Here is a 25,083-nt window from a genome sequence, read left to right on the forward strand (position 1 = left end):
CGGCACGTCCAGTAGGTTTCTCCTAAAATGGGTTGATGCTCCCCTACAGCCACATGACGAAAATCTTCAGGTTCTTTACCCCTTTTTGCGAGAAAGACAGGTTTTTGTCCACGCCATTTTGGGATGAGAAGCCAGCGATCAATTGTCTGACTAGATGGATCCTGTATGTGAGCTGATCATGCTGTCCGCTTTTTCTGTTACTTATTTTCCTCAGGATGAAACTGTTCACTGCAGCAACGTCCACCAGGAAATAAAATATTCTGTGCCACCATTTTACAGAGCGTCTGCCAATAGCATACCTTTCTCATAATTCATCAACTTATCGACACAACCCATTATTTTGTTGTATTCTGCCACAACTTCAGGACAAGAAATCTCTGTACTAGTACCATCCTTGTTCTCCCTTTTCACGGTGGCTGTTTCTCATGTGTCATGAATTGAGGACAGGAAAGTGACTGGGCGGTTATCCATCCATTTTACTGCAGAAATGGCTCCTTTTGTTTCACACTGGAATTCTCCTCGTTCCAATTTTACGTTTTCCTTCGTAAATTTGCGTAAATCAAAAGCATTTACCTTATACTATAGCTTTGAGGAAAAAATCACAAAATGTCACTCAAACAGCACTGAAAGGCTCCTCTACAGAGCAACACTCAGCTATACAATGCCTCTGCGCGAAGGTACAGCAAAAACGGTGGGAACTTCCGATTGGAAGTAGTACCCTATACTGTTCACTAGGTGGTAGTACAGTACAGAGGTGCCAAAGAAACTGGTACACCTGTCTAATATCGTGTAGGGCCCCTGCAAGCACGCAGAAGTGCCGCAGCACGACGTGACATGAACTCGTCTAATGTCTGAAGTTGTGCTGGAGGGAATTGACACCATAAATCCGTAAGAGCACGAGGGGTTGGAGATCTCTCCCGAACAGCGTGATGCACCACAGCCCAGATATGCTCAAAAATGTTCATGTCTGGGAAGTTAGGTGCCAGCCGGGGTGGCCGAGAGGCTCTAGGCGCTATAGTCTAAAACCGTGGGACAGCTACGATCGCAGGTTCGAATCCTGCCTCGGGCATGGGTGTATGTGATGTCCTTAGGTTAGCTAAGTTTAAGTAGTTCTAAGTTCTAGGGGACTGATGACCTCAGAAGTTAAGTCCCATAGTGCTCAGAGCCATTTTATTCATTTGGGAAGTTTGGTCGCCTTCAGAAGTGTTTCAATCCAGAAGAGTGCTCCTGAAGCCAGTCTTTAGCAATTCTGGACGTGTGGAGTGTCGCATTGTCCTGCTGAAATTGCCCAAGTCCGTCGGGATGCACAATGGACATGAGTGGACGCAGGTCAGAGTCGTATTAGGAGTCCCATATCCCATATCACTCCAAGTGCACATGCCTCACACCATTACGGAGTCTCCACCAGCTTGAACAGTCCCCTGCTGACATTCAGGTACCATGGATTCTTGAGGTTGTCTCCCAGCCATACATGTTCATCTGTTCGATACAATTTGAAACGAGACTCGTCTGACTAGGCAACATGTTTTCAGTTATGAACACTCCTATGTCGGTGTTGACGCGCCCGGGCGAGGCGTAAAGCTTTGTGTTGTGCACTCATCAAGGGTTGGCTGTACATGTCTACAAGTTTAAACCTAACAGTGTACTGAATAATACAGAATATAAACCACGATGTACATTACGTGTCTTCTCTATACTGAAGCGCCAAAGAAACTGGAACAGGCATGCGTATTCAGATACAGAGATATGTAAACAGGCAGAATACGGCGCTGCGGTCGGCAACGCCTATATAAAACGACAAGTGTCTGGCGAAGTTGTTAGATCGGTTACTGCTGCTGCAATGGCATGTTATCAAGATTTAAGTGAGTTTGAACATCGTGGTATCGTCGGTGCACGAGCGAAAGGACACAGTATCTCCGAGGCAGCGATGAATTGGGGCTTTTCCCATACGGCGGTTTCACGATTGTACCGTGAATATCAGGAATCCGGTAAAGAATCAAATCTCCGACATCGCTGCGACCGGAAAAGATCCTGCAAGAACGGGCTGAATGACAACTGAAGAGAATCATTCAACTTAAAAGAAGTGCAATCCTTCCGCAAATTGCTGCAGATTTAAGTGCTGGGCCATCAACAACTGCCAGCGTGCGAACCATTCAACGAAACATCATCGATATGGCCTTTCAGAGTTGAAGGTCCACTTTATGACTGCACGACAAAAAACTTTTCGCCTCGCCTGTGCCCGTCTACACCGTTATTGGACTGTTGACTGGAAACATATTGCTTGGCAGGACGAGTCTGGTTTCAAGTTGTATCGAGTGGATGGACGTGTACGGGTATGGGACAACCTCATCAATTCATGTACCGCCTTGTCATCAGGGACTGTTCAAGCTCGTGGATGCTCTGTAATGGTATGGGGTGTATGCATTTGGAGTGATATGGGATCCCTGATGCCTCTAGATACGACTCTGACAGGTGACACGTACGTAAGCATGCTGTCCGATTCCGGCATCCATTCATGTCCATTGTGCATTCCGACGGACTTGGGCAATTGTAGCAGGACAATACGACACTCCACACGTCCAGAATTGCTACAGAGAGGCTTCAGGAACCATCTTCTGAGCTTAAAAACTTCTGCTGTCCACCAAACTCCCCAGACATGAACATTATCAGGCATATCTGCGATGCCTTGCAAGGTGCTGTTCAGAAGACATCACAAACCCTTCGTAGTCTTACGTTTTTATGGACAGCCGTCCAGGATCCATGATGTCAGTTCCCTCCAGCACTATTTCAGACATTAGTGGAGTCCGTGCCACGTCGTGTTGCTGCACTTTTTCGCGCTCGCGGGGTCACTACGCGATATTAGGTAGGACTACCAGTTTCTCTGACTCTTCAGTGTATTAAAGAAAGTAAATGATGATTGTCGTTTATACAGTGACAAAATTCGTGTGGCAGTTTCGCCAATGTGAAGATTGTGGACACGCTGTAAGTGCAATGGGCAGAAATTTTTCGCATGTACTGTTTACCATACAGATGTTCGTGGGACATTGATACGTGCAGAAAGTTGCCATGTACTGGAAATAAGACTACGCTGCCTATTTCAACAATGTGTTGCTGTTACTGCACGGGTATTTGAAACTATACGTTCAGAAATAAATGGGAACTTGCAGGAGTACTTGATTCTCGCAAAGTGCTGAAAGCTCTGCTACAAAGTCTACGATGCGGAATGGAACGTGTCGGATAGCTCCGTGGTATACTTCAATTGCAGCAGTAGCACTACCATCTCGGGAGCTGTAAACATACTCCACATCTTCATTAGTGTAAGATGTGTGGCAGCACGTGTAAAAACGCAGTTAACCGATGCCCCTCTCTGATCAGCCTCCATCCCAAGTGCACCACTTTACCTACAACACGCTAAGGACAATTGCACTTTCAACGGGATAATTTTTTTGCAGAATGAGATTTGCAACGAGATAGGTTGGGTTAGAATGAAACGTCAAAGAGGTTTGGGAGGGAGGGGGGGTAAGAAATAGACATGAGCGCCACTGGCCCAAACACAAATGTAATGTTCATCTGTTTTCCTCCGAAACCGTTCTGAATAGGACATATGACCAAATGAAGTTTTTTCGTTTCAAATAGGCTTTTCCATCATTTTCCTGAATAATGACCGTTTCTCCTGAGAAAGCCTTTATTGGTTCATCTGTCTAGGAATGTACAGTCTCAACAACTTAGCAAAAAACCACTCGCCGGCCGCGGTGGCCGAGCGGTTCTATGAGCTTCAGTCCGGAACCGAGCGACTGCGACGTTCGCAGGTTCGAATCCTGCCTCGGTCATGGATGTGTTAGATGTCCTTAGGTTGGTTAGGTTTAAGTAGTTCTACGTTCAAGGGGACTAATGACCTCAGATGTTGAGTCCCATAGTGTTCATGGCCATTTGAACCATTTTTGAAGGAACCACTCGGTGATGCTCAACGCCTCTTTTGTGGCGTCTGGCACTAGAGCTGGATGAATATCTCTGTGACGATTTCGTGTTTACTAAACGAATCTGTGAAGAAACTCAGTACTCTTTGTCAATGTTCTCTATTTACTTTATCAATTCTTCCTCGTACTGGCACAGACCGACAAGCAATACTCAAGTATGGGTCGGTCAATACTTCTCTAAGTCACCTCCTTCGTGGGTGGACTTTAGGACTACATTTCGTGACGATTCTCCCAAAAAACTTTAGTCCTGTGTCTGCCATCCTCCAAATTAATTTCAAATGGTCGTTCCACTTTGAATCACTCCGTACACAAACACCCACATATTTAACAAATGTGTCTGATTGAACTGTTTGCTCGGAAATCGTGATATCATCGACGATGTTTATTTTGCTCTGCTTATCAGCCATGTGTTACATTTCTTATGTAACTGCGGCAACTGCCAATCCTTGCATCAAGCACTGATCCTCTTACATTTCACTACAATTTTGTAACGTTGAAATTCGTGTTAAGTTGTTCACTGAGTTACCGTATTTTTAAATACCTGCTTTTTTACTAATTGAGTTGATTTTCAGTATTTTATTTGCCCAAACGAACCTTGTAAGTTGTCTAAGAAGTAGACTCAAATTGGACAGTCTGCCAGAGAAAGTATCGTTAATTTCTTATAAAACTACCAACAGTGTCTGTGGGTGTCGTGACTGAATACAGCGTAGCTTATCCATTATCCTCAGACACAGACTAATTTTGGAATGCCTCGCCATCTTATTCATCGTGCGTACTTACAGCGTCCAGCTATTTTCAAGCAGATATACCATAATGTGATCAAGATGTAAAAGCATGCCCACAATTTTCATATTTTGCCAGACAATGTCCTCATAAGACTTCTGGAAAAAGAGATATCAAACGCCATTTCGATAAACAGCATCTTTGTCTTTGAATCCAACGGTGCATCATATAGTGAAGAGTTAAGGCCCAAATTTCAGGACACTTTGAACGATAACTGTAACTTAACATCAAACAGCCGCATAATTTCTTAAATTATTGAATAAAGTTAAACAGCTTTATCCTTTGAAGGAACTGTTACGGAGTTCAAGAGCATCCTTTAAGGAAAAAGACTCTTAAATTATTGTTGAACTACGCAGTATAACTTGTGTGGGACTGACGCAGGGCAAGTTCAGACTTTTGCTTGTTTACTTATTTATTTTTTACGTGATAATCTCTTATAGCCTCGAGTCGAGATCTTTTAGTGCTGAGAAGTTGTAGAACGTGTTCCTCAAAGAAGAAATGGTTGTCTGTGAACATGAAACGTTTGCGTACTGCCTGCTGGGTATTAACCTGTTCTTATAACGTGTAACAGATTTACGTAAGTTGTAATTAACCGTCATCCTCATTTCAGGATTTTGAAAACGTAAGTCAGAGTGCTGCTGTACCACACTGCAAGGTTTAAGTACGCAAATGTGTTTTACAAGTCATAATTTAAATATGATGCATCTTTAAATTTTGTTTTGAAACAATTTTTTGGTTGATTTTGGTAGTTGCTCTTTTATATGGATACTTGTATTTTAAAGTGCTTCGCTTCACGGGCGCTCTGTAGATTAAGCACGACGGTACTTCAAACAATAACAATGGACGACTTTATTGATCTTATCTTTCGCTACTGATTTAAGGGGGTAGGACGTCAAAGGGACCGACATGGAGCAGGAGAGGCACCAGAGAACATTTTAATTTCCTTTGTGTATACTTTTACATAACAATTCATAAATCGTTGTCAGAAAAACCAGAAAGGATTCAGGATTCACACTCACAGCAGTGGAAGTAACAATTTTTTTGTTTTTTTTTTTTGTTTTACACGAGAAAGTTCATCATTTTATCGTTTACTATTGGCTGCGTTTGTTGCTATAGGTACACTTTTCTTTAAAAGAAGAGAGGTTGTTCGATGAATTTTGCACAGCATACAAACCATACTTCCAAATGAATAAAACTCTAGAATTTATTTAATTTACGAAAAAATGAATGAGATGCTACATTTTCAACTTCATGTTTAGAAAAAAACTCAAATTTTATAGTCAATTATCACAATTTTTAACACAGTTTTTAATAGATATGGAAAATTCTGCATTTTCGTACACCTGCAAATATGGTTTCTGTGCTGGTTAAAATTCATCGAAGAATCTCTGTTACTTATGAAGAAAAGTGAACCTATAGAAAAAAATATAGCCAATAGTAAGTGAAAAAATGATGAAATTTCACATGTAAAAAAAAAAATTTTGCTACGGTTTTGAACTTCCACTGCTATGAGTGTGAATCCTGTATCATTCCTGGTCACGCTGACAAAGTCTTATGAATTTATTTGTAAATGTATAGACAATGGAAATTAAAATGTTCGGTGGTGCCGCTCCCGCTCCAAGTCGGTCCCTTTGACGTCCTACCCCACCTTAAGAGCATTCCACAATGTTTCACTATTTCTCTGTTTACCAGTTATCATGGTCTCTGCTGTGTACCAAAATTCCTCGTCGTCTGTTAATTTTAATTTCCATTTTCAGAGTGCAGATTTGGCTTTCTACAACGTGAAAAGGGAAATTAAAAGAAGTTATAGAATACGTAGAGTAGGGATGAGGAGATTGGCAAACTTTACATCTATCTATCGTCCCAAACTCTCATTAAATCGCCACTGAACGACGCTGATCTTCTATGTACAGATCAAAAACAATGAAGCAAAGACTTCTCTCTTAAAATTATCATCAGTTGTCTAAGTAAATCACTAGGCTTTTATAGGGCGACTCGAAAACATATCTCCAGGTTGCAGCATAAAATAAAACTTTGTAACATGTTTTTGACATGAATTAATTTCAGTCTGTTTGCAAATCCGGCACTGGCTTTCCAGCCTCAGGACATTGATTTGGAGTTTCAAGTTTTATATATCTGAATGAATAAGCGAATCTGATAGAAACGTCACTCAACTCCAAACCATTTTCAGTTCACACGACGTTACAAAATCTCGTAGACAAGAAGAAGGATAATGTGTGATCGTTGCTCTCAGGGCAATGGCCTTCGATGCGTTACATCTTGTGATCAGATATTCAATAGCGCGTACCGTCTTCAAAGGGGTAAAACATTGTGTCCGACATAGGCCGCCATATGAATAGACAAAAATACAGTTTCGGTAGTCACATTACGTGTTGTTGTTGTGGTCTTCAGTCCAAAGACTGGTTTGATGCAGCTCTACATGATATTCTATTCTGTGCAAGCCTCTTCATCTCCGTAGTTACTGCAACCTACATGCTTCTGAATAATTCCAGCTATATCTAACATTATTCTATCCATTTCCCTTTTTAAATGTTCTAACCTATCTGGGCGATTAAGGGATCTGAAATTCCATGCTCCAACCCGTATAACGGCAGTTTGGTTTCTCCTGATAATGACGTCCTCCTAAGTAGTCCCGCCCGGAGATCTTAATGGGGCATTATTTTACCTCCGGAATATTTTACCCAAGAGGACGCCATCATCATTGAGTATGTTAGTCACATAACATACACATATTTTAACGTATAAAACAACTAGTAGAACGGATTGTACATAAACTGGCCCTGTAACTCATGGTAGCGGTTGTCACCGACCTCGTGAGACTGTAGTCTTCTGGCTAAATGGCTCTGAGCACTATGGGACTTAGCTGCTGAGGTCATCAGTCCCCTAGAACTTAGAACTACTTAAACCTAACTAACCTAAGGACATCACATACATCCATGCCCGAGGCAGGATTCGAACCTGCGACCGTAGCGGTCGCGCGGTTCGAGACTGTAGCGCCTAGAACTGCTCGGCCACCCTGGCCGGCGTAGTTTCTGGGTAAAGCTCTTATCCATACGTTATAATACATTGCGAACTTCAGCTACAAGCTTCCATGTTTTCTGACGATTCGCCTTGTGAAGTCATCTATAAATGTTTTTGCTACCAGATCTATACAAAAATTGAATTTTATAACCTCTAAATTGTCTCATTCCTCGTTGTTTCGACTTATTGCATTGGTATCCTTGCAACGCACAACCAATGTAACTAACCAACTTTGATGTACATTTGAAGACTGAAGTGACGAATGAAAATTCATACTAAGGGTACCTGGGTCTCCTATTCTCTAGGCAGATGCGCTGAACTTTACCCCACCCTGGCACAGTGTCTCTGAAAGCCAAAGGAGAAGATGGACAGAAAGAGAGGGAGAGAAGAAGATGGAGGGAGAGAAGGGTGAAGAGAAAGGGACAGGGAAAGAGGGGTGATGGAGAGTGTCAGAGAAAGTGAGAGAAGGAGATGAACAGACAGAGGAAGGAGGAGGAGATGGAGTGAGGAGGAGGTAGACAAAGAGAGAGGAGGGAAGATGGACAGAGAGAGGGGAAAGAGGAAATGTGTGTTTTATGTGTGACATACAAGTACGTGGGCTTTCGTTGTGCAGAGCTGCCACCTGAGGGTGCAACAGTGGCTCTGACCAGTTGGGCATCGAGTCTAAATAAGCTTGGATGAGGTCATTCCATGTCAGAACTCGTTAATGGTAGTGGCTGGACAGTCTCTCTGCAAGCCACAACCAGGTGTTTTCTGTGTGTGAGAGGTCTGGAGAACATATTGACCAGGACGGTAGTTGATCACCTTCTGCATCCAGGTAAGTCAGCACATCATGGGAAACATGCGCTGTTGCGTTATCTTTTCCAAGTTAACTTCACGGAGACTCTGAAGGTGGGATGCATCCACCAACCTAACGTCCTTGCTACTGGCTATGTGTACCAGGGGAGAGCGTTTACCTTTTGGGCCTGCATGATGACGAGTGCAGTCTTACAACATTCGTTCTCCTCGGAACCTCGACATGTGGATATGTCCATCGTGAGGCTTTACGTAGACAGGGAACTCGTCTGAAAAGGCGACGTAGTGCCATCCTGTGTCCAGTGATGCCGATGGTCCCTCCACTGTCTGCGCACCTTTGTCTGCTGCGTCATAGCACTTTTCTAGCTGTAAACAAGCCCGTTTCCTGACCCAAGGTACGTGACATTGCCGTACCATCCTGCATAGCTGACTGAAAAAATACCTCCCCTCTCAGGTGATAGACCTGTGGGGCGCAGAGATCCTGCATGACGTTGAATATGGTCCTCATGAACGCATGGATACGGTTCCCGACCGTATTATCGCTATTGAAAACTCGTAGTTGCCCTAGGCCCGAAATCTGTAACTGTCGAATTCAAAGGTTTTTCATTCTTGCACGAGGCCTTACTGCATTTTCTCAGAAACAACCAACATTAAAAGGTGATTTATGAATGAGAAACGTGCAGAGTAGTCTTCCCTTACATACAGAATAGGTGGTATTACTCCTATTTACTCTATTTCCACATTCAGATATGCAATAGACTTCATGCCAATTCGCAGTTGCCGGCAGTATAGTTCACTTTTCGTGCAAAATGTACCATACTCTTAGTTAGTTTCTCATATGATTATGCTTTTACCAATTTCACACACCTATAATACCCGATCATCTTGCACCATATTGTACACTTCCGCAATGTTTTCGTGTGTATTTGCAGTTTTGGGATGCGCTCCAAATGGACCATTCTCAAGAAATATATGTCAAACTCATAATTTAAAATAAAGCAACAGTCACAGTACGAACATTCACCACATTCAATAAATTTTGGTTGACGGTAATCCATTCAAAACAAATACGTAACTTACTCACAGATGACTTCTTAAAAAGGCCTGTTTGACAAATCTATTCCGCCCAAGAACTTGGTACTTGGATTACCTCATGTAACGACTTGTACCAACATAACAACAATAAAACATTATTCGTATAAATGTTATCTACGGGCCAAGCGAAAACCTCGACACTGTGGGCCATGAATTTCAACGTTTAAAGTCGTCTAGAAGTGGATTTCTTCGCCATTCTTATAAACGCTGCTGTGTGGGCCATGAATTTCAACGTTTAAAGTCGTCTAGAAGTGGATTTCTTCGCCATTCTTATAAACGCTGCTGTTAAACATCTAATCTCGTTCTTGACAGATCGTAATTTCGGTGTTTCTACCTTGGGTGATAAAAATTTTAGCTGCTCAAATCACTTGTTCCGGTAGAGGATATCGCTGCACGTGGGGAGAAGGTCTACGTGATCACCTTTTAATGTATTGTCGAACAGATGCGATCGATTTTATGTCGGACATGCATGCTAGACTCCGTAGCTTCTTCAGAAAAGAAGACATTGTCCTGTCTTGATTCTGTATTGAACACAGCCGAACGGTTGCATTCATTGCTATTTCTGTACGAAAGTGAAACTGTACCAACTAAAAATACTTTATGTCTACTTTTTTTCAGCACTTCATTGTCAGACATTCGGAACCACACACGTTCTACACACATTCGCCACAACCGTCTACAAATATCACTCGTTCCAGTTAGATTCAAAATGGCTCCAAGCACTATGGGACTTAACATCTGAGGTCATCAGTCCCCTAGACTTACAACTACTTAAAGCTAACTAACTAAGGACCTCACAAACATCCATGCCCGAGGCAGGATTCGAACCTGCGACCGTAGCAGCGGCGCGGTTCCGGACTGAAGCGCCTATTACTGCTCGGCCACATCGTTCCAGTTAGACAAGGCAACTGGAGAATCTTCCAGCCTATAATGATATTCGAGTATCTCTCTCTCTCTCTCACACACACACACACACACACAAACACACACACACACACACACATAGCAAGTGTTCTGTGTAAATGATGATCTTGAGGGAAATTGAGGGCCTCAGATGTGAAATTGACGTAAATCTTCAGTGCCTTCTCTGCATTGCATTAAGAGTCTCGTCTCGTGAGAAACTTGCTAAGGAAAGGAGAAAAAAGAATTCTGAGGGAAATCCCGGGGCACCTGAGACACAAAGAAGCTTTCAGAAGAAACGTTTTTGGAAAGGAAACCCCTAATGGGAAGAGCTCTGTACAAATGCAGAAGACGCTGCGGTTTGCACGTGCCAGAAGTAACGCCGGTTGGGGATTTTACTGGAGTGGTCGTTAAGGCGGAATTTGATTTAGAAAGCGAAGCAAACCCCTTACCTCATTAAAATATTCGTATTTTTATGCGTAACAACCACCCAGTTAACCTTCATCAAAAGAGATCAAATGGCCTCTTGATAGCCGAATCTCGTTTCACAATCACTTCAAAAGACAGGATAATTATGTCAATCACAAGTAATTGACGTAACACATTCTTTTCTTTTTCTGTCTCACCCCCCAGTGCAAAGTGTGTATCAATAATATCTTTTGGGAGAGGGATTTAATTTGAACTCTGGTCTTCCTTTCCTCAGACAGAATATCTGCGAGGGACATACGACGTATTTCGCAAGTATTATCCAATTGTTGAAAAGTCTTAGACGGGGTGGAGGATATCGCACACTACATTCCGCAAACGATGATACGTAAGAACCATATGCTGATCCTTCCGCCTAGGAATAACAGTTCGGGAATTTGTCGAAAAACCGAATATACGAGGATTGGAACTTGATAGTGGCAACTACTTATTCACAACCGACACAAAAGAGTAACATGTTTGCACCTGTTACTGTTCTTCAAAGTAGTCACCAGCGTTGCGTAGAACCCGTGTAAAGTGTAGTATACCGTTAGCAGAGCCTGCTCTGTTGTTGGTGCGAATGGAGTGGTCTAAAGTTATGATGATTCTCGTGCACGACTGTGATGGTGTTATCCTAACGCATTACGTTCCTCTACGGCAGACCGTCTATGTGCAGTATTACTGTTCGTTTTCGGAGCATCACCTGCGGCCAGCTTTGCGGAGGAAGCGGCGACACTTTCTGCGCAACCCTCCCATCATTTTGCACGACAATGCGTGGGCGCATACTGCGCAAGCTGTGGCTGCTCTGTTCGGTCGATGGGACTGGGAAGTACTGTACTATCCACCATACTCCCTGGACTTATGTCTTTGTGGCTTTGATTTGGTTCCAAAGATGAAGCAACCACTTCTTGGCATTCGTTTCAAAACTGTTCCAGAGATTCGACGGCCAGTAGACCGCTCCATTCGCACCATCAACAAAACAGGCTCTGCTAACGTTACACTACGCCTTCCACATCCCTGGCAACGGGTTCTACACAACGCTGGTGACTACTCTGAAGGACAGTAACAGGTGCAAATATGTAACTCTTTTGAATCGGTTGTCACTAAATAGTTGCCACTGTTTAAGTACCAAACCTCGTATTACGCATACTGTGTGGCTCAATTTGAAATTTTATGTTATTTGCAAAAGCTGCTAATATAAATGCTTTTGCAAGAGGGATTGACAAGAATGTTCTTCTTTATTACAAGACAGGCGTCTGGGGCGGAATTTCGTAATGTAGCAGTGTAGGCTTCTTGTGGCTGGTATGTGTATTAAAATTTTCTTTAGTTTAATAGTTCCCACAAGTCAATCAAAGAACCTACTAATATCCGAAAACTAGATTAGCGGCGAACATCTGGATCATATCACTTATTCCAAATTTAGGGTATGTGACGTAACGACGCAAGCGATGTTCCTGTTGTTGCGTAGGAACCAGTACACCGACGGGTAGGCAGACCACTGTCACCTGCGCTTTCCTCGGCGTATCGGTTTTACCCGAGTAAGCTAAGCGAACTAAGATCCCTGAGAAACCGTTGTGCGATTTATTAATTCACGGAAGCGTCAGCACGTAGGGCGTTCACAAACTCGAACTAAATGAAACAGGGGCGTTTCAAAAATGATTGATACTGTGAGATTATAGAAAGGACGCCCAGGATGCGGTACGTCCTACATGCGAATATTTTACCTAAAGTACACATACAAAGTGGCGGAGGAAATGTTTTTAGTGGTACGCGGCTGGGGGATCTGGAGCGTACTTATCAAGTTTAAAAACGGTTATTAATAACACAGTCCAGGAAATCGAGGCGCATGAACTTAGTAAAAATATAAGGAAATATTACTTGCATTGAAATTCAACAAAGGCACATGAGCTTCATATCTTACCAAAGTGGTTCGTCAAAATCCCTGGTCCTTAAAATAAATGTAACTTAAGAATAATTGGAGAGCACAAAGTACAAAATAAAGCCTACAACTAATTAACGTTACAAGCAGGATGGAACAATAATGGAATAGGGTAGCTGGGCATAAGTTCAGGATGCAATTCACAGATGAATTACAAATGAGAACTGACACAAGAACTCTGCCACTCAGCCAAAGGCAGCACCAAAAAGACAACTTAAGTAAGCCAGAACAAGTTTATACTATCCTGGAATACAGGAAAGATAGACAGTTACAGCAAAGACAACCACTGCGCCATCCAGTTAGATACACTGAAGAGGCAAAGGAACTGGAACACCTGCCTCATATCGTCTAGGACCCTCTCGAGCATGTAGAAGGGCAGCAACACGACATGGCAAGGACTCTACTAATGTTCGAAGTAGTGCTGGAGAGAATGGACACTATGAAACCTGGGAGATCTCTTCTGAAGAGCACGTTGTAAGGCATCCCAGATATGCTCAATAATGTTCATGTCTGGGGAGTTTGGTGGCCAGCAGAAGTGTTTAAACTCAGAAGAATGTTCCTGGAACCACTCTGTAGCATATATGGACGTGTGGGGTGTCACATTGTCCTACTGGAATTTCTCAAGTCCGTCGGAATGCACAACGGACATGAATGGATGCAGCAGACAGGATGCTTACGTACCTGTCAAGTGTTAAAATGGTTCAAATGGCTCTGAGCACTATGGGACTTAACATCTGAGGTCATCAGTCCCCTAGAGCTTAGAACTACTTAAACCCAACTAACCTAAGGACATCACACACACCCATGCCAGAGGCAGGAGTCGAACCTGCGACCGTAGCTGTCACTCGGTTCCAGACTGAGGCGCCTAGAACCGCTCGGTCACAGAGGCCAGCGTCAAATGTCAGAATCGTATCTAGACGCAAAGGTTTCTCATATCACCCCAATTGCACACGCTCTACAACATTACAGAACCTCCACTGGCTTGAACAGTCTCCTTCTGACATGCACGGTCCATGAGTTCATGAGGTTGTTTCCATACCCGTACACGTCCATCCACTCGATACAATTTGAAAAGAAACTCGTCCGACCAGGCAACAATAGTCCTGTGTCAGTGTTGACGGACCCGGGCGAGGCGTAAAGCTCTGTGTCGTGCAGTCGTCATGTTCAAACTCACTTAAATCTTGATAGCCTTTCGTTGTAGCAGCAGTCACCAATCTATCAAATGTGCCAGACATTTGTTGCCTTGTATAGACGTTGTAGACCACAGCGCCGCATTCTGGCTGTTTACATATCCATGTATTTGAATACATGTGCCTATACCAGTTTCTTAGACGCTTCAGTCTGTGTAAAGATCACTCATCTAAATATAACTTAACAACAACGTGAGAATACACCCCCCCCCCCCCCCGCCAAGGTCTAATTCACGTAAGTCTTCGACAAATGAAACGCACTTCAGCCAAAGACACTTACGGCCTGCAGTGGTCGGGCCGTATGGACAACTGTAAACATGAAAACAATTTACTCTCCAGTTGGTAGGGCAGCTTGAAGGTGAACCACAACCGATGTTTTGGTCAGACACCACTGGCAAGACGGTCTTCTTGTGCTCCGTAGCCCAACAGCACACACCGTGGATAGTATCCACTTGTGTAACGTCAGCATGGCTTCCCCAAGAGACCGGTCAGCGTCCACCCACTCGGAAGAGGAACCCATGTCCGCTCATTGATAACATGTTCCATTGACCGGCACCCCTCCGCACTACCCCACTGCTGCGCACGCGAACTTGCAGATCTATTCGCACTGCTCACACATGTCTTGGTTGCTCCCTCGGCAGGTCTCCACGGACTGACTATCGACTCCAGCCAAGGCTCTTCGTAGCTCAAGAGCAGCAGCGCTATCGACAGACCGGTGACCTTCAGGTGCCCTCTCTCGTTGTCTTTCTGTCTGTCTGTCTCTCTCTTTCTCTCTCTGTCTGTTTTATCAGAAATTTATTTGTCCGAGGAGCATTTTACGGGGATCCTCTTGTTTCTTCATACAACTGTAGCTCTTACACGAAATGGCTCTGATAATTTAAGAGACTCTTCTGTGCGTCCGTCGTCTCATTAGGTCGATCGTCTAGCGACACGGGTGGTACAGCTGGAGCACAATAACGAGCAGTCGCTGAGCACTTCTCGTCCTAGAAGAAGAGAAAATGGTTCAAATGGCTCTGAGCACTATGGGACTCAACTTCTGAGGTCATAAGTCCCTTAGAACTTAGAACTACTTAAAGCTTACTAACCTAAGGCCATCACACACATCCATGCCCGAGGCAGGATTCGAACCTGCGACCATAGCGGTCGCGCGGTTCCAGACGTAGCGCCTAGAACCGCTCGGCCACCTCGGCCAGCAGAAGAAGAGAATTCATTGTTCTGCAACACATTTGTTATCTATTTATACTGTAGTCAGACAATGGTTAGAGTTTCATTGAACTCACGGCAGCGCGTTGTCGTACTTCATTAATAACGAAAATACAGGCATCAACTTTATTCTCAACGGAACTGCGGCATCCCTTCTCGTCATAATAGCAAGACACAAAGGAATTGAAGACGTTAACAGCCGAAGGACATTTATTTAAATCGATGTGACAAGTTGAAAATTTGTACCGATTCGAACTCGGGTCTCCAGCGTGCTGCAGATACGCTGACCTCCACAATATCCGGACTCATCGGTCACCACAGCAGCACATACTACCCTAGCACGTCTCCCGTGACTGGCGGTCCTGTGTCCGGATGGCGTGATGGTCAGGGCATCCTCCTAGCAAGCAGGAGACCTGGATTCGAATCCCGCTCTGGCACAAATTTTCGATTGGTTTAAAACCATGCCCACCGCAGCTATAGGTTCAAATGGCTCTAAGCACTATGGGACTTAACATCTGAGTTCATCAGTCCCCTAGACTTAGAATTACTTAAACCTAACTAACCTAAGGACATCATACACATCCATGCCCAAGGCAGGATTCGAACCTGCGATCGTAGCAGCAGCACGGTTCCGGACTGAAGCGCCTAGAACCGCTCGGCCAAAACGTCCGGTACCTCAGCTAATGTCTTCAATTCCGTCGTGTCTTGATTCATAGTGTCGGCAGAAGAAAAATGGCGTCTGGTCTTTCGGATGTGTCCGCAAAACAGATACCACGCAAATATATGTGATAGCAGATCTCTATGAAGCAAATTCAGTCTACCTAACAAGGAAACACGGAATAAAAATACGTTAATTGCGATAATTTCAGTGTTGTTGTTTTGGCCGTTAAATGTCCCACCGCCTGAAAGTTTACCCCACTCTACAGGGAAAGTATTGCAGCCCAAGCAGTAGGTACGGTACGTGATATTCACGCTATACTCGACAGAATCCTATCTCTGTACCGAGGAGAGACTGAAATCGTAGGGAGCCTGGATGTGGGAGTCGTAAGGTGCTGAGCAAAATAATAATAAAAAACATTTCATATTATTTACTTGCCTCAACGGTATTTTAACACTGACAAGAAACATGACAAGAAGTGTTACAACAGCCACTATAAAGTCATTCATGATTACGGCACTGAAAATAACATAGTATCAACCAAAAACTTTAAAGTTTGTAAACATAAGTTTCAGGTAAGATAAGCAATACGAAAATAAATCTTACCAAGTATATTAGTTTCCTAAGAATAACGCAGAAAAGAGGTGGAAACAAATGGTACATTAACATAAGGCTACTGTCTTGATTTAGCTCAGAGATCTCTCGGTCCCTTCAGGCCTAAAATAGAATGACATTAAAACAAGACAACCAGAAATCGCACACCATATAATTATACGAGACCCTCATAACCTTAACTAGCAATTCATGTGTGTACCCTCGCCACTGTAATGGTGAATCAAAGAAATTGCTGTAACAGTTCAAAGGAAAACAGACAAAGCAAGACGGTTCGCGCTTTTAACATTTGGTTTGTAAATAGAACGTCCACTAAACAATCAAATTCAAAATATAATATTCCGTTTACCGTCTACACGTAGGCTCTAAATTAGTCGGGCTTGAACTATTAACCCGGAATTGTGATGGACAATAACAATCTAAAAGAAAGGTAGGCGGCGTTATATGCGAGAACCCAAATTGAATTTCGCACAACGAACAAAGGATTTCGCGAATGCCAATAGTATTTCAGGTGGTTCAGCAACACGTGGCAGAGCTGCTCCCCATTTTGTTAGTACACCTGTGTTTGACTCTGAGATAACTCCTATAGTTCAGTATTCACATACCAGACAGCAGAAGTAAGAAGCGTGCCGATTCTGAAGACTCAATTCCGCAACCATGGAGGCATAGGGAATCAATGATTTTTCAACTGTCATACGCATAGCCTTTCCTCTGTACGTCCGTTCTTGGCTGCAAGTAAATACAGTCAGCACAGCATCAAAACGAAGGCAGCCGAAATGAGAAACGTACGTATTTCGACATCGCAATTTCGCCACCATACAAGCCGAGAGAAGAATTGATTCTAGAACTGTAGTATGCCCATCCTTTCCACAGCCACCGATAACATGATAAGTTGGACATCCTTTCTCTGTTAGCAATCGCAGTTACTAAACCACACGCCATACAAAGATTCAGAACAGGAAAGAGTGCGCGGTTTGTTAACGCTTTCACTGCTGCAGCCGAGCCCCTTGCATTCCCTGCTGAGACGACTTTTGTTACGGCTGTACTGCTCCCCACATGCTGGTGCGTGTGCTGAGAGACAGTGCGTGTAAGAGGTCATACAGTGCAGTAAATGAAATGTAGGAAAGATACGGAAATTTTCCTTAAAACTGAGAGCAGAAGGTAATCTCATTCCGTTCTCCAGTTGTTGAGATATTTATCAGATGGACGGTTGCGTGCTTCGCGTCCGGTCACGTCCTTGCCCATCATGAATTATGTGGTCATAACTACTGTCGTTTTTTTTTTCCAAATGATAGTACGCAACGAGGCACATATCTTGTGCGATAAGAACTCGAGACTTTTTTGTTCACCAAGATACGGAAGAAACTCGTCCGCAGCAGTGGGAGATTGGCGGCTGAGCACGCATTCAAACGTCCATTGTTTCGTAAACCCTCTTCGCTAGTTTTGGAAAGGCGTCGTCGCTCTCGTCGCTACTGCTGCGGAGGCCGAGTTGGAAATTTGTGGTAAGTTGCAATGGGACCAAACTGCTGAGGTCATCGGTCCCTAGGCTTACACACTACTTAACCTAACTCAAAGTAACTTACGGTAAGGAAACACACGCACACTCATGCCCGAGGGAGTACTCGAACCTCTGGCGGGGAGAGCCGCGCTCTGCTACCCCGCGCGGGGGCCGAGTTGAAAATTGGTTCAAATGGCTCTGAGCACTATGGGACTTAACATCTGGGGTCATCAGTCCCCTAGAACTTAGAACTACTTAAACCTAACTAACCTAAGGCGATCACACACATTTATGCCCGATGCATGATATGAACCTGCGACCGTTGCAGCAGCGCGGTTCCAAACAGAAGCGTCTAGAACCGCTCGGCCACAGCGTCCGGCAGGGGCCGAGTTACCACTGTTGTTGCGGTAAACCGAGCTTGTGAGTTCGTGAAACGGCTTCTGGTGCAGTACACCACTAAGACAATTCCTACCTGCCACTATTATGCAGCTGTGCCCCAGGGTCAGGTAACAGGATAGGAGAGCGAAGGTTCTACAACACTCCAACAAATTAGTACCTCCGACACAAATGAGTTAAGGGGCTCCGGAACGCCCTATACTTGCAATGTTAAAACAACGCTTATAAAGTACATCTTTCCTCAGAAAGTATTTGAGGTAGGAAGTTGAACATTTTACAGATTATTTATTGTAATATGGGCTACAACTTAACACAGGGATTTTGCAAAATTTTAGTTCAGTTATTAAAGATGATTTTTTTTTTCAATTGTAATGAAAATTCACAACATTTTTTTTGCAATTTTTTATTTATATATTCAAAAATATACAGTTTTTTGGAAAAAGGCTGTGTTAAATTATGCAGAAGGTACTGTGTAACATTTACTGAAAGTTTGAAACAAATATGTTTGGAAGATCCTTAGTATGAGAAAATAAAAGTTTTGGGAATCGAGCGACAAAGATTGGATTAACTTTTTAGTGCATTCCAGGTCCATAGGATGGATTATCTTCATCCTCTGCAAACTCCTCCTCCAGCTTCCTCTTGTTCCTCCTCCTGTTTACTCTTGCTTGTATTTCTAGACTCTTTACAGCCCTGTCTGCAACCCGAAGGCGTTCCTTGTCTAAAGCAAGCATCGCTCGTTGTGTTTGTAGATTTTGCTACCATTTTCTTCAGTTGCAGTTACTCCAACACTGTTCCAAAAGGTGGTCATGTATGAACACTTATCACATTTCAGTTGTATTTCACTAGCAAGTCCTACGTGCTTTATTATGGAGAGTTCCAGACCAACTTCACTACAATGAATACATCTTACACAGTTTGAAAAAATTCCTTTGAGAACCGACATATCAAATATTTCATTCACATCCGATTCGCCCATAAAACATTCATAGTTTTCCCTCATTGAACCAAGCTTCTTCTGTGAAGTGTTTTCTTTCCCACTTTGACTGCTATGGGCAGGTGTACTTGAGAGGTTAGGTTCACTCACTTGGTTATCGTCTTTATTGTTTACAGTAATAACACATACCTTTGGCTTTCCAACATTTCTCCTTTTCTTAAAAGCCTTCAGAGGATTTCTAATAACTTTACTTTTACTCATTATTATACTTCAACAAAACAGAGACTCAAGAAATAGAATTAATTACGAGTATTTTCGAGATAACGACAGAGTAAATAAACATGAAACAATCGACAATCACACCAGCGATATATATTGAACCATCACAGGTTAGCCACAACACATACTTTATCTCACATCACTAAAATGTACCTGATGAACACGGACGTTAATAATAACACCATTTGACAGCAGTTTAACAGCGCCACAGTGGGGCACGCCCATGTAGAACACATTTCAAAAAAAATTTAAAAATAGTTGTAGTCTTCAGAATTGAATAAATTATATATCTATTAAAAGGTAATAGTCTGCAGATTCAGAAAACGCAAAAAAGTAAAAATTGAACTTTTCATGATTTTGAGCCTTTCCGGAGCCCCTTAAATGGTTTACTTATCTTTGTGACTAGTCGAATAATGAATTCAGCCACACTGCTTGTAATACAACGCAAAGAAGGCCCTCTACAGTTAAGTGCAAATAATCGTAGGCAACCTTCACAGTGCATAACAAATGCAATTGCAATAACTGTATGTACACTTGTAAGAGTTCGCTAAACGACATTCTCTGTCTAAGTGCTTGACGATGATCTATAACCAAGTGGGCGTGAGCTGCTCATCTCCCTTCCGAGGAGGCTTTGCCGTTGTCGTCCAGTCATTGTCGGATTGTACTTAGCAACTGGCCGAGATGAAGTCGATATCTTCATCCTCAGCGCTGCCCGAAGCACTGCTGGAACTCGCGCAAGTGGCGAGTCTCTATGGCACTGGTACCAGCTCGCATCTTTGCGCCGGTGGTGCTTTAGCTCAGGCTATGTCTTGTGCCAACGACACAGCACACAGCACTGCAGGAAAACACAAGTCGAGCACGTCCACAGCACATGGATAACGGCGTCACAGCATGTGTTCGAATGTTCGAAAGTGTGTGAATTCTAAGGGACCAAACTACTGAGATCATCGCTCCCTAGGCTTACACACTACTTAATGTAACTTAAACTGTAAACGCTAAGGACAACACACACCCATGCCCGAGAGAGGACTCGAATCTTCGACGGGAGGAGCGCGAACTGTAGCAAGGTGCCCTACACCACGCCGATAGGCGGCTGCTGTGGCCGAGCGGTTCTAGGCGCTTCAGTCTGGAACCGCGCGACCGCTACGGTCGGAGGTTCGAATCCTGCCTCGTGCATGGATGTGTGTGATGTCCTTAGGTTAGTTAGGTTTAACCCTTTGTTTTCTGACATAAGAAAAAAATTACTTTTTAACATTTTCTATGCAGAATTTATGCTATTGTGGCCTCAAATGACGGTAGGAGTTTTTGTAAAATTTTCTTTTCTTTTTTGCAACTTTTTTCTCTCCTGGTACTCAGAAGTACCGTCGGACTCCATGGACAGAATCACAACATGCGCAGAAAAATGCTCCAATTTTTACAACTTGTACTTTATTCCACATAAATATTAAATATTTTTACATTAGAAAATTAATTAACAGAAATATGATATTTCTGATTTTTTTTTTTTTTAAATTTCGCATAGATTTATTCTAGAGCAACTTCACAATACACAGTAACTTAGCTATACATTTTTGACAGTATATACATATCACATATTTAGTGATACCTCATGAAATTGTAGGAAACAGTTCTTTTTCTCACTGCAGCACAAATATACTTTACATGTACTACATTGTGAATGTGATCTCGACTGAATTTTATTTTTCGCACACATTTCACATCGTCCTCTTTTACAACTGAACACTACAAAATGGCTTCCTCGGTTGCCAAGACGTACATCCTTCGGAACAGAAAAGTTATCCTTCCTTCTCTTTGGGAGAGTTATTTCATGTTTACCAGAGTTTCTCTTTTTGAGATTTGGCACTTGCTGTTCATTCATTAGCCCTAGTGCCACAGCACGCCTGAATTCCAGCAGTGGCAGTGCCCCATGCAGATCACTGAAAATGACGTAAGCATTGACAAAAGCGATTTCTATTGCTCCCCAGAAGAGACGGTGCCACCATTTCCTTGATCGCTTGTCAAGACCATAAGTTGAACGTAATCTGTGTGCATGATCCACACCACCCATGTTTTTATTGTAATCACATACAATAACTGGACATTGTATAGTCATACTAGTTCCATCTTTCTGTTTTCTTGTCACTACGCTCTGTTCAATGCCATGGAAGTTTGACGCAAAATACAGTACTTTATTTTCCTTCCATTGAAATATTGTTAGGTCTAAAGATGACTCTCTGTGATTTGATTTAGACATTTTCTTTAGGTAAATTCCCTGGCAAACCTTTCCTGTTTGTTCTAATTGTTCCACAGGGAAATGTATTTACGGATTTCTGTGTGAGAAAAAGTGGACAGAACAACTAGTGAGAGGTAACGCGTTGTTGCTACAATAAAGTGTTCGCACAACCTGACGGTACTAATAAGTCCGCCTTATATTTTCCACTTTATCTCATTCACTTGTAATGTAATGCTTCAAACTGTTATAAAAAAACAAAGAAGGTAAGTACGTACAATGGAAAACTCAACGGAAGTTTCAATAAATTGCGAATATATTCAGGCAACGCCATGGAAACAAGCACATACAATCTTCTGTTTTCACAGCAGCGCGCGAAAAACAATTTCAAGCTCTGACCGCCAGAGAGGTCTATGTATTGCACAATAACATCTATGAAACAGTAGAGCAGAGTTACTGTTACGTACCGACAGGCTCTCAGATCACGAAACTGCACCACGAGAAAATAATGAGAGTCAAAACTTACTGGTACTTTTAAGTACCGTCAGGCAACAAAGGGTTAAGTAGCTCTAAATTCTAGGGGACTGCTGACCTCAGAAGTCCCATAGTGCTCGGAGCCATTTTGAACCTAGCGGATACCCAACGTGGCCAACGGCATGTGCACACAAGCCCACAATGGCGAAAATATTAAGTGGGCTCGGCGGGCAACTCCGCTCCCTCACGCGATACGCAGACCAACCCCTCGGTTGGAAACGTCGAGCAAAGAAGTTTTATTAGCGTCAGCAATCGATTGTTAACACGTGCAAGGTTGAGATATGCGGTCGCCTGGCAGGATTAAGCTGCAGTGAAAGTTCAGGTGGTAGCTAGCCTCCGTGTGCATCACTCATCCTACTCATCCAACCAAGTCACGTGTTTTAAACTAACCCGAGATGCTTACATTTTAAAAACGATGGGGCGGTTCTGATTGTTTCTCTGTGAGGGGTAGTGCATCGGGCGCTACAGTCAGCTACGCCAGGTGAGTGTGTGGTGGCGGGTGTTGCAGCGCCGCCCACGTTCTGGCGCCGGCCATCGGACGCGACGGTGGCGGAGGGCGGGGAGACGTCGCTGCCCTGCGCCGCCCACGGCCGGCCGCCGCCCTCCGTCTTCTGGGCGCGCGAGGGCTCGCGCCGGCTGCTCTTCCCAGGCAGCAGCGGCAGCGGCAGCTCCCAGGAGCAGGTACAGGCGCAGGATGCGGTCGAAGGCCAGCCGCGCCTCGCCGTCGCCGCGGACGGCACCCTGACTCTGCGGGCCGCCAAGCCAGAGGACGCGGGCCGCTACGTCTGCTCCGCCGTCAGCGCCGCGGGATCTGCCACCAGCAGCGCCGAGATACAGGTAGTCACCACACTCTGCTGTACCCCACTGCCGCTGTCCTGTGTAACTACATCTACTACCTACTCTGCTAATCACATGACATGTTTCATGGCAGAAGATACTCCTCATTCTCCTCATTGCACACTTTTTTTTTTTTGCTATCGTTTCGGGCTGCTATGCTATGGACCACGAAGAATTTTATCTCTTCCCTGACTGTGTTTTCCTGTTTTCCTCTTTTGCCAGTAGATTTTCATTTCGGCTGACTGTGCTTCTTTTCTCCGTTTTGACCATTTGCAGGCAGGACGTGGAACTGGCGTAGCAAACGAAATAAGGTTTTTAGTAATTTCGACTTTTTCTCTGAAAACTTCTCGATCCCGAATGTCATCAAATGAAATTTCAGCTCCCTGTAAATCCTTTTTAACTTGACCTGCCCATTTTGAATACGATTTTGTTTTTGAAATTGATGAATGTATGCTGTGGGTAAGTCTTTGCGGGTTCATTCTTTCCAGATGACCAAAAAACATTATTCTCCGCTTCCTCATGCTGGTAACAATGTCTTTTGTATGTCCGTGTAATTCACAATTGTGTCTTCGCCGGAATTCTCCGTTTTCTTTGATATGGCCAAGGATTATCATCAAAATATTCCGATCTTTTATTTCAAGTTTTCGTAGTGGTCCTTTCTTGGTCATATTTAGAAATTCTGATGCATACAAAGCTGACGGTCTGATTACGGTGTTATAATGACAAAGTTTTAGGTTTAAAGACAGGCTTTTGCTTTTGTATAAGTCTTTGCACAGATGAAAATCACCTTCTAGTTCAGAACACCTTCTTCATACAGCTGCATTTTCTGAACCGTCAGGTGTAATTATTTCTCCAAGATATTTAAATTTCTTCGACTGCTTGATTTTCTCTTGTTGTATTTCAATATGAGGAGGAGCGTGTTTGATGTTTGTGATGAATTCAGTTTTGCTAAATGCTATTTTTTTTATTTTGCTATTTTTAGGGCAGTCTTAGCAGCAATTGATTGTAGGCTGGATACTTGAACCTTAGCTTGGTCAATATTATTTTCAATGAGTGCCAGATCATCAGCAAAAGCCAAAAGGTGGTAAAAATTTTTCGATTATTGGAAAGACTTTTGTTTATTTCTCTACTTCAGCGTTATCTTGTGCTGAATGGTACAATGCTGCAAGGAAAGAAAACTCTAGTGAGTTGGCGAAAAAAAAAGAGAATTACATAGAGTATTCCACAACATAAGGGTATGACGTTCCAGTTAACATTCATCAAGCGGAACCGATACTTTTTGCTGGGGATACTAGTTTTATTAAATCCTACTACAGAGGAAGCGGCATACCAATTCACAATGATCTTTTAAAAGGAATTGTTAAGTGTTTCTTTGAAAATATTCTCTCGAAATTTTGAGAAAACACATTATGCTCAATTCAGTAGAACAAATAGAATCAGACGAACAACTGATGTAACACATGGTCAGCAGTCAGAAAACAGGTTACAATGCGCCACGTTATTGCGTATGTAAACTTCAACTGAAACACCATAAACACGATGCGTTGTTGTTGTTGTTGTTGTGGCCTTCAGTCCTGAGACTGGTTTGATGCAGCTCTCCATGCTACTCTATCTTGTGCAAGCTTCTTCATCTCCCAGAACTTACTGCAACCTACATCCTTCTGAATCTGCTTAGTGTATTCATCTCTTGATCTCCCTCTACAATTTTTGCCCTCG

The 25,083-nt window shown here is 43.2% G+C and overlaps 1 protein-coding gene across 1 annotated transcript in view; it reads left to right on the forward strand.

The window, feature by feature from the left end:
- Positions 1-661: 661 nt before the first annotated feature.
- Positions 662-25,083, forward strand: part of LOC124712111 (roundabout homolog 2-like) — a 108,754-nt gene continuing 84,332 nt past the window's right edge. Inside the window, exons 1-2 of the mRNA XM_047242408.1 lie at positions 662-677; positions 23,039-23,367. Coding sequence (XP_047098364.1) covers positions 662-677; positions 23,039-23,367 — 345 coding nt within the window. The remainder of the gene's footprint in view (positions 678-23,038; positions 23,368-25,083) is intronic.

The sequence above is a fragment of the Schistocerca piceifrons genome, chromosome 8, assembly GCF_021461385.2.
Source record: "Schistocerca piceifrons isolate TAMUIC-IGC-003096 chromosome 8, iqSchPice1.1, whole genome shotgun sequence".
NCBI classification, from domain to species: Eukaryota; Metazoa; Arthropoda; class Insecta; order Orthoptera; family Acrididae; genus Schistocerca; species Schistocerca piceifrons.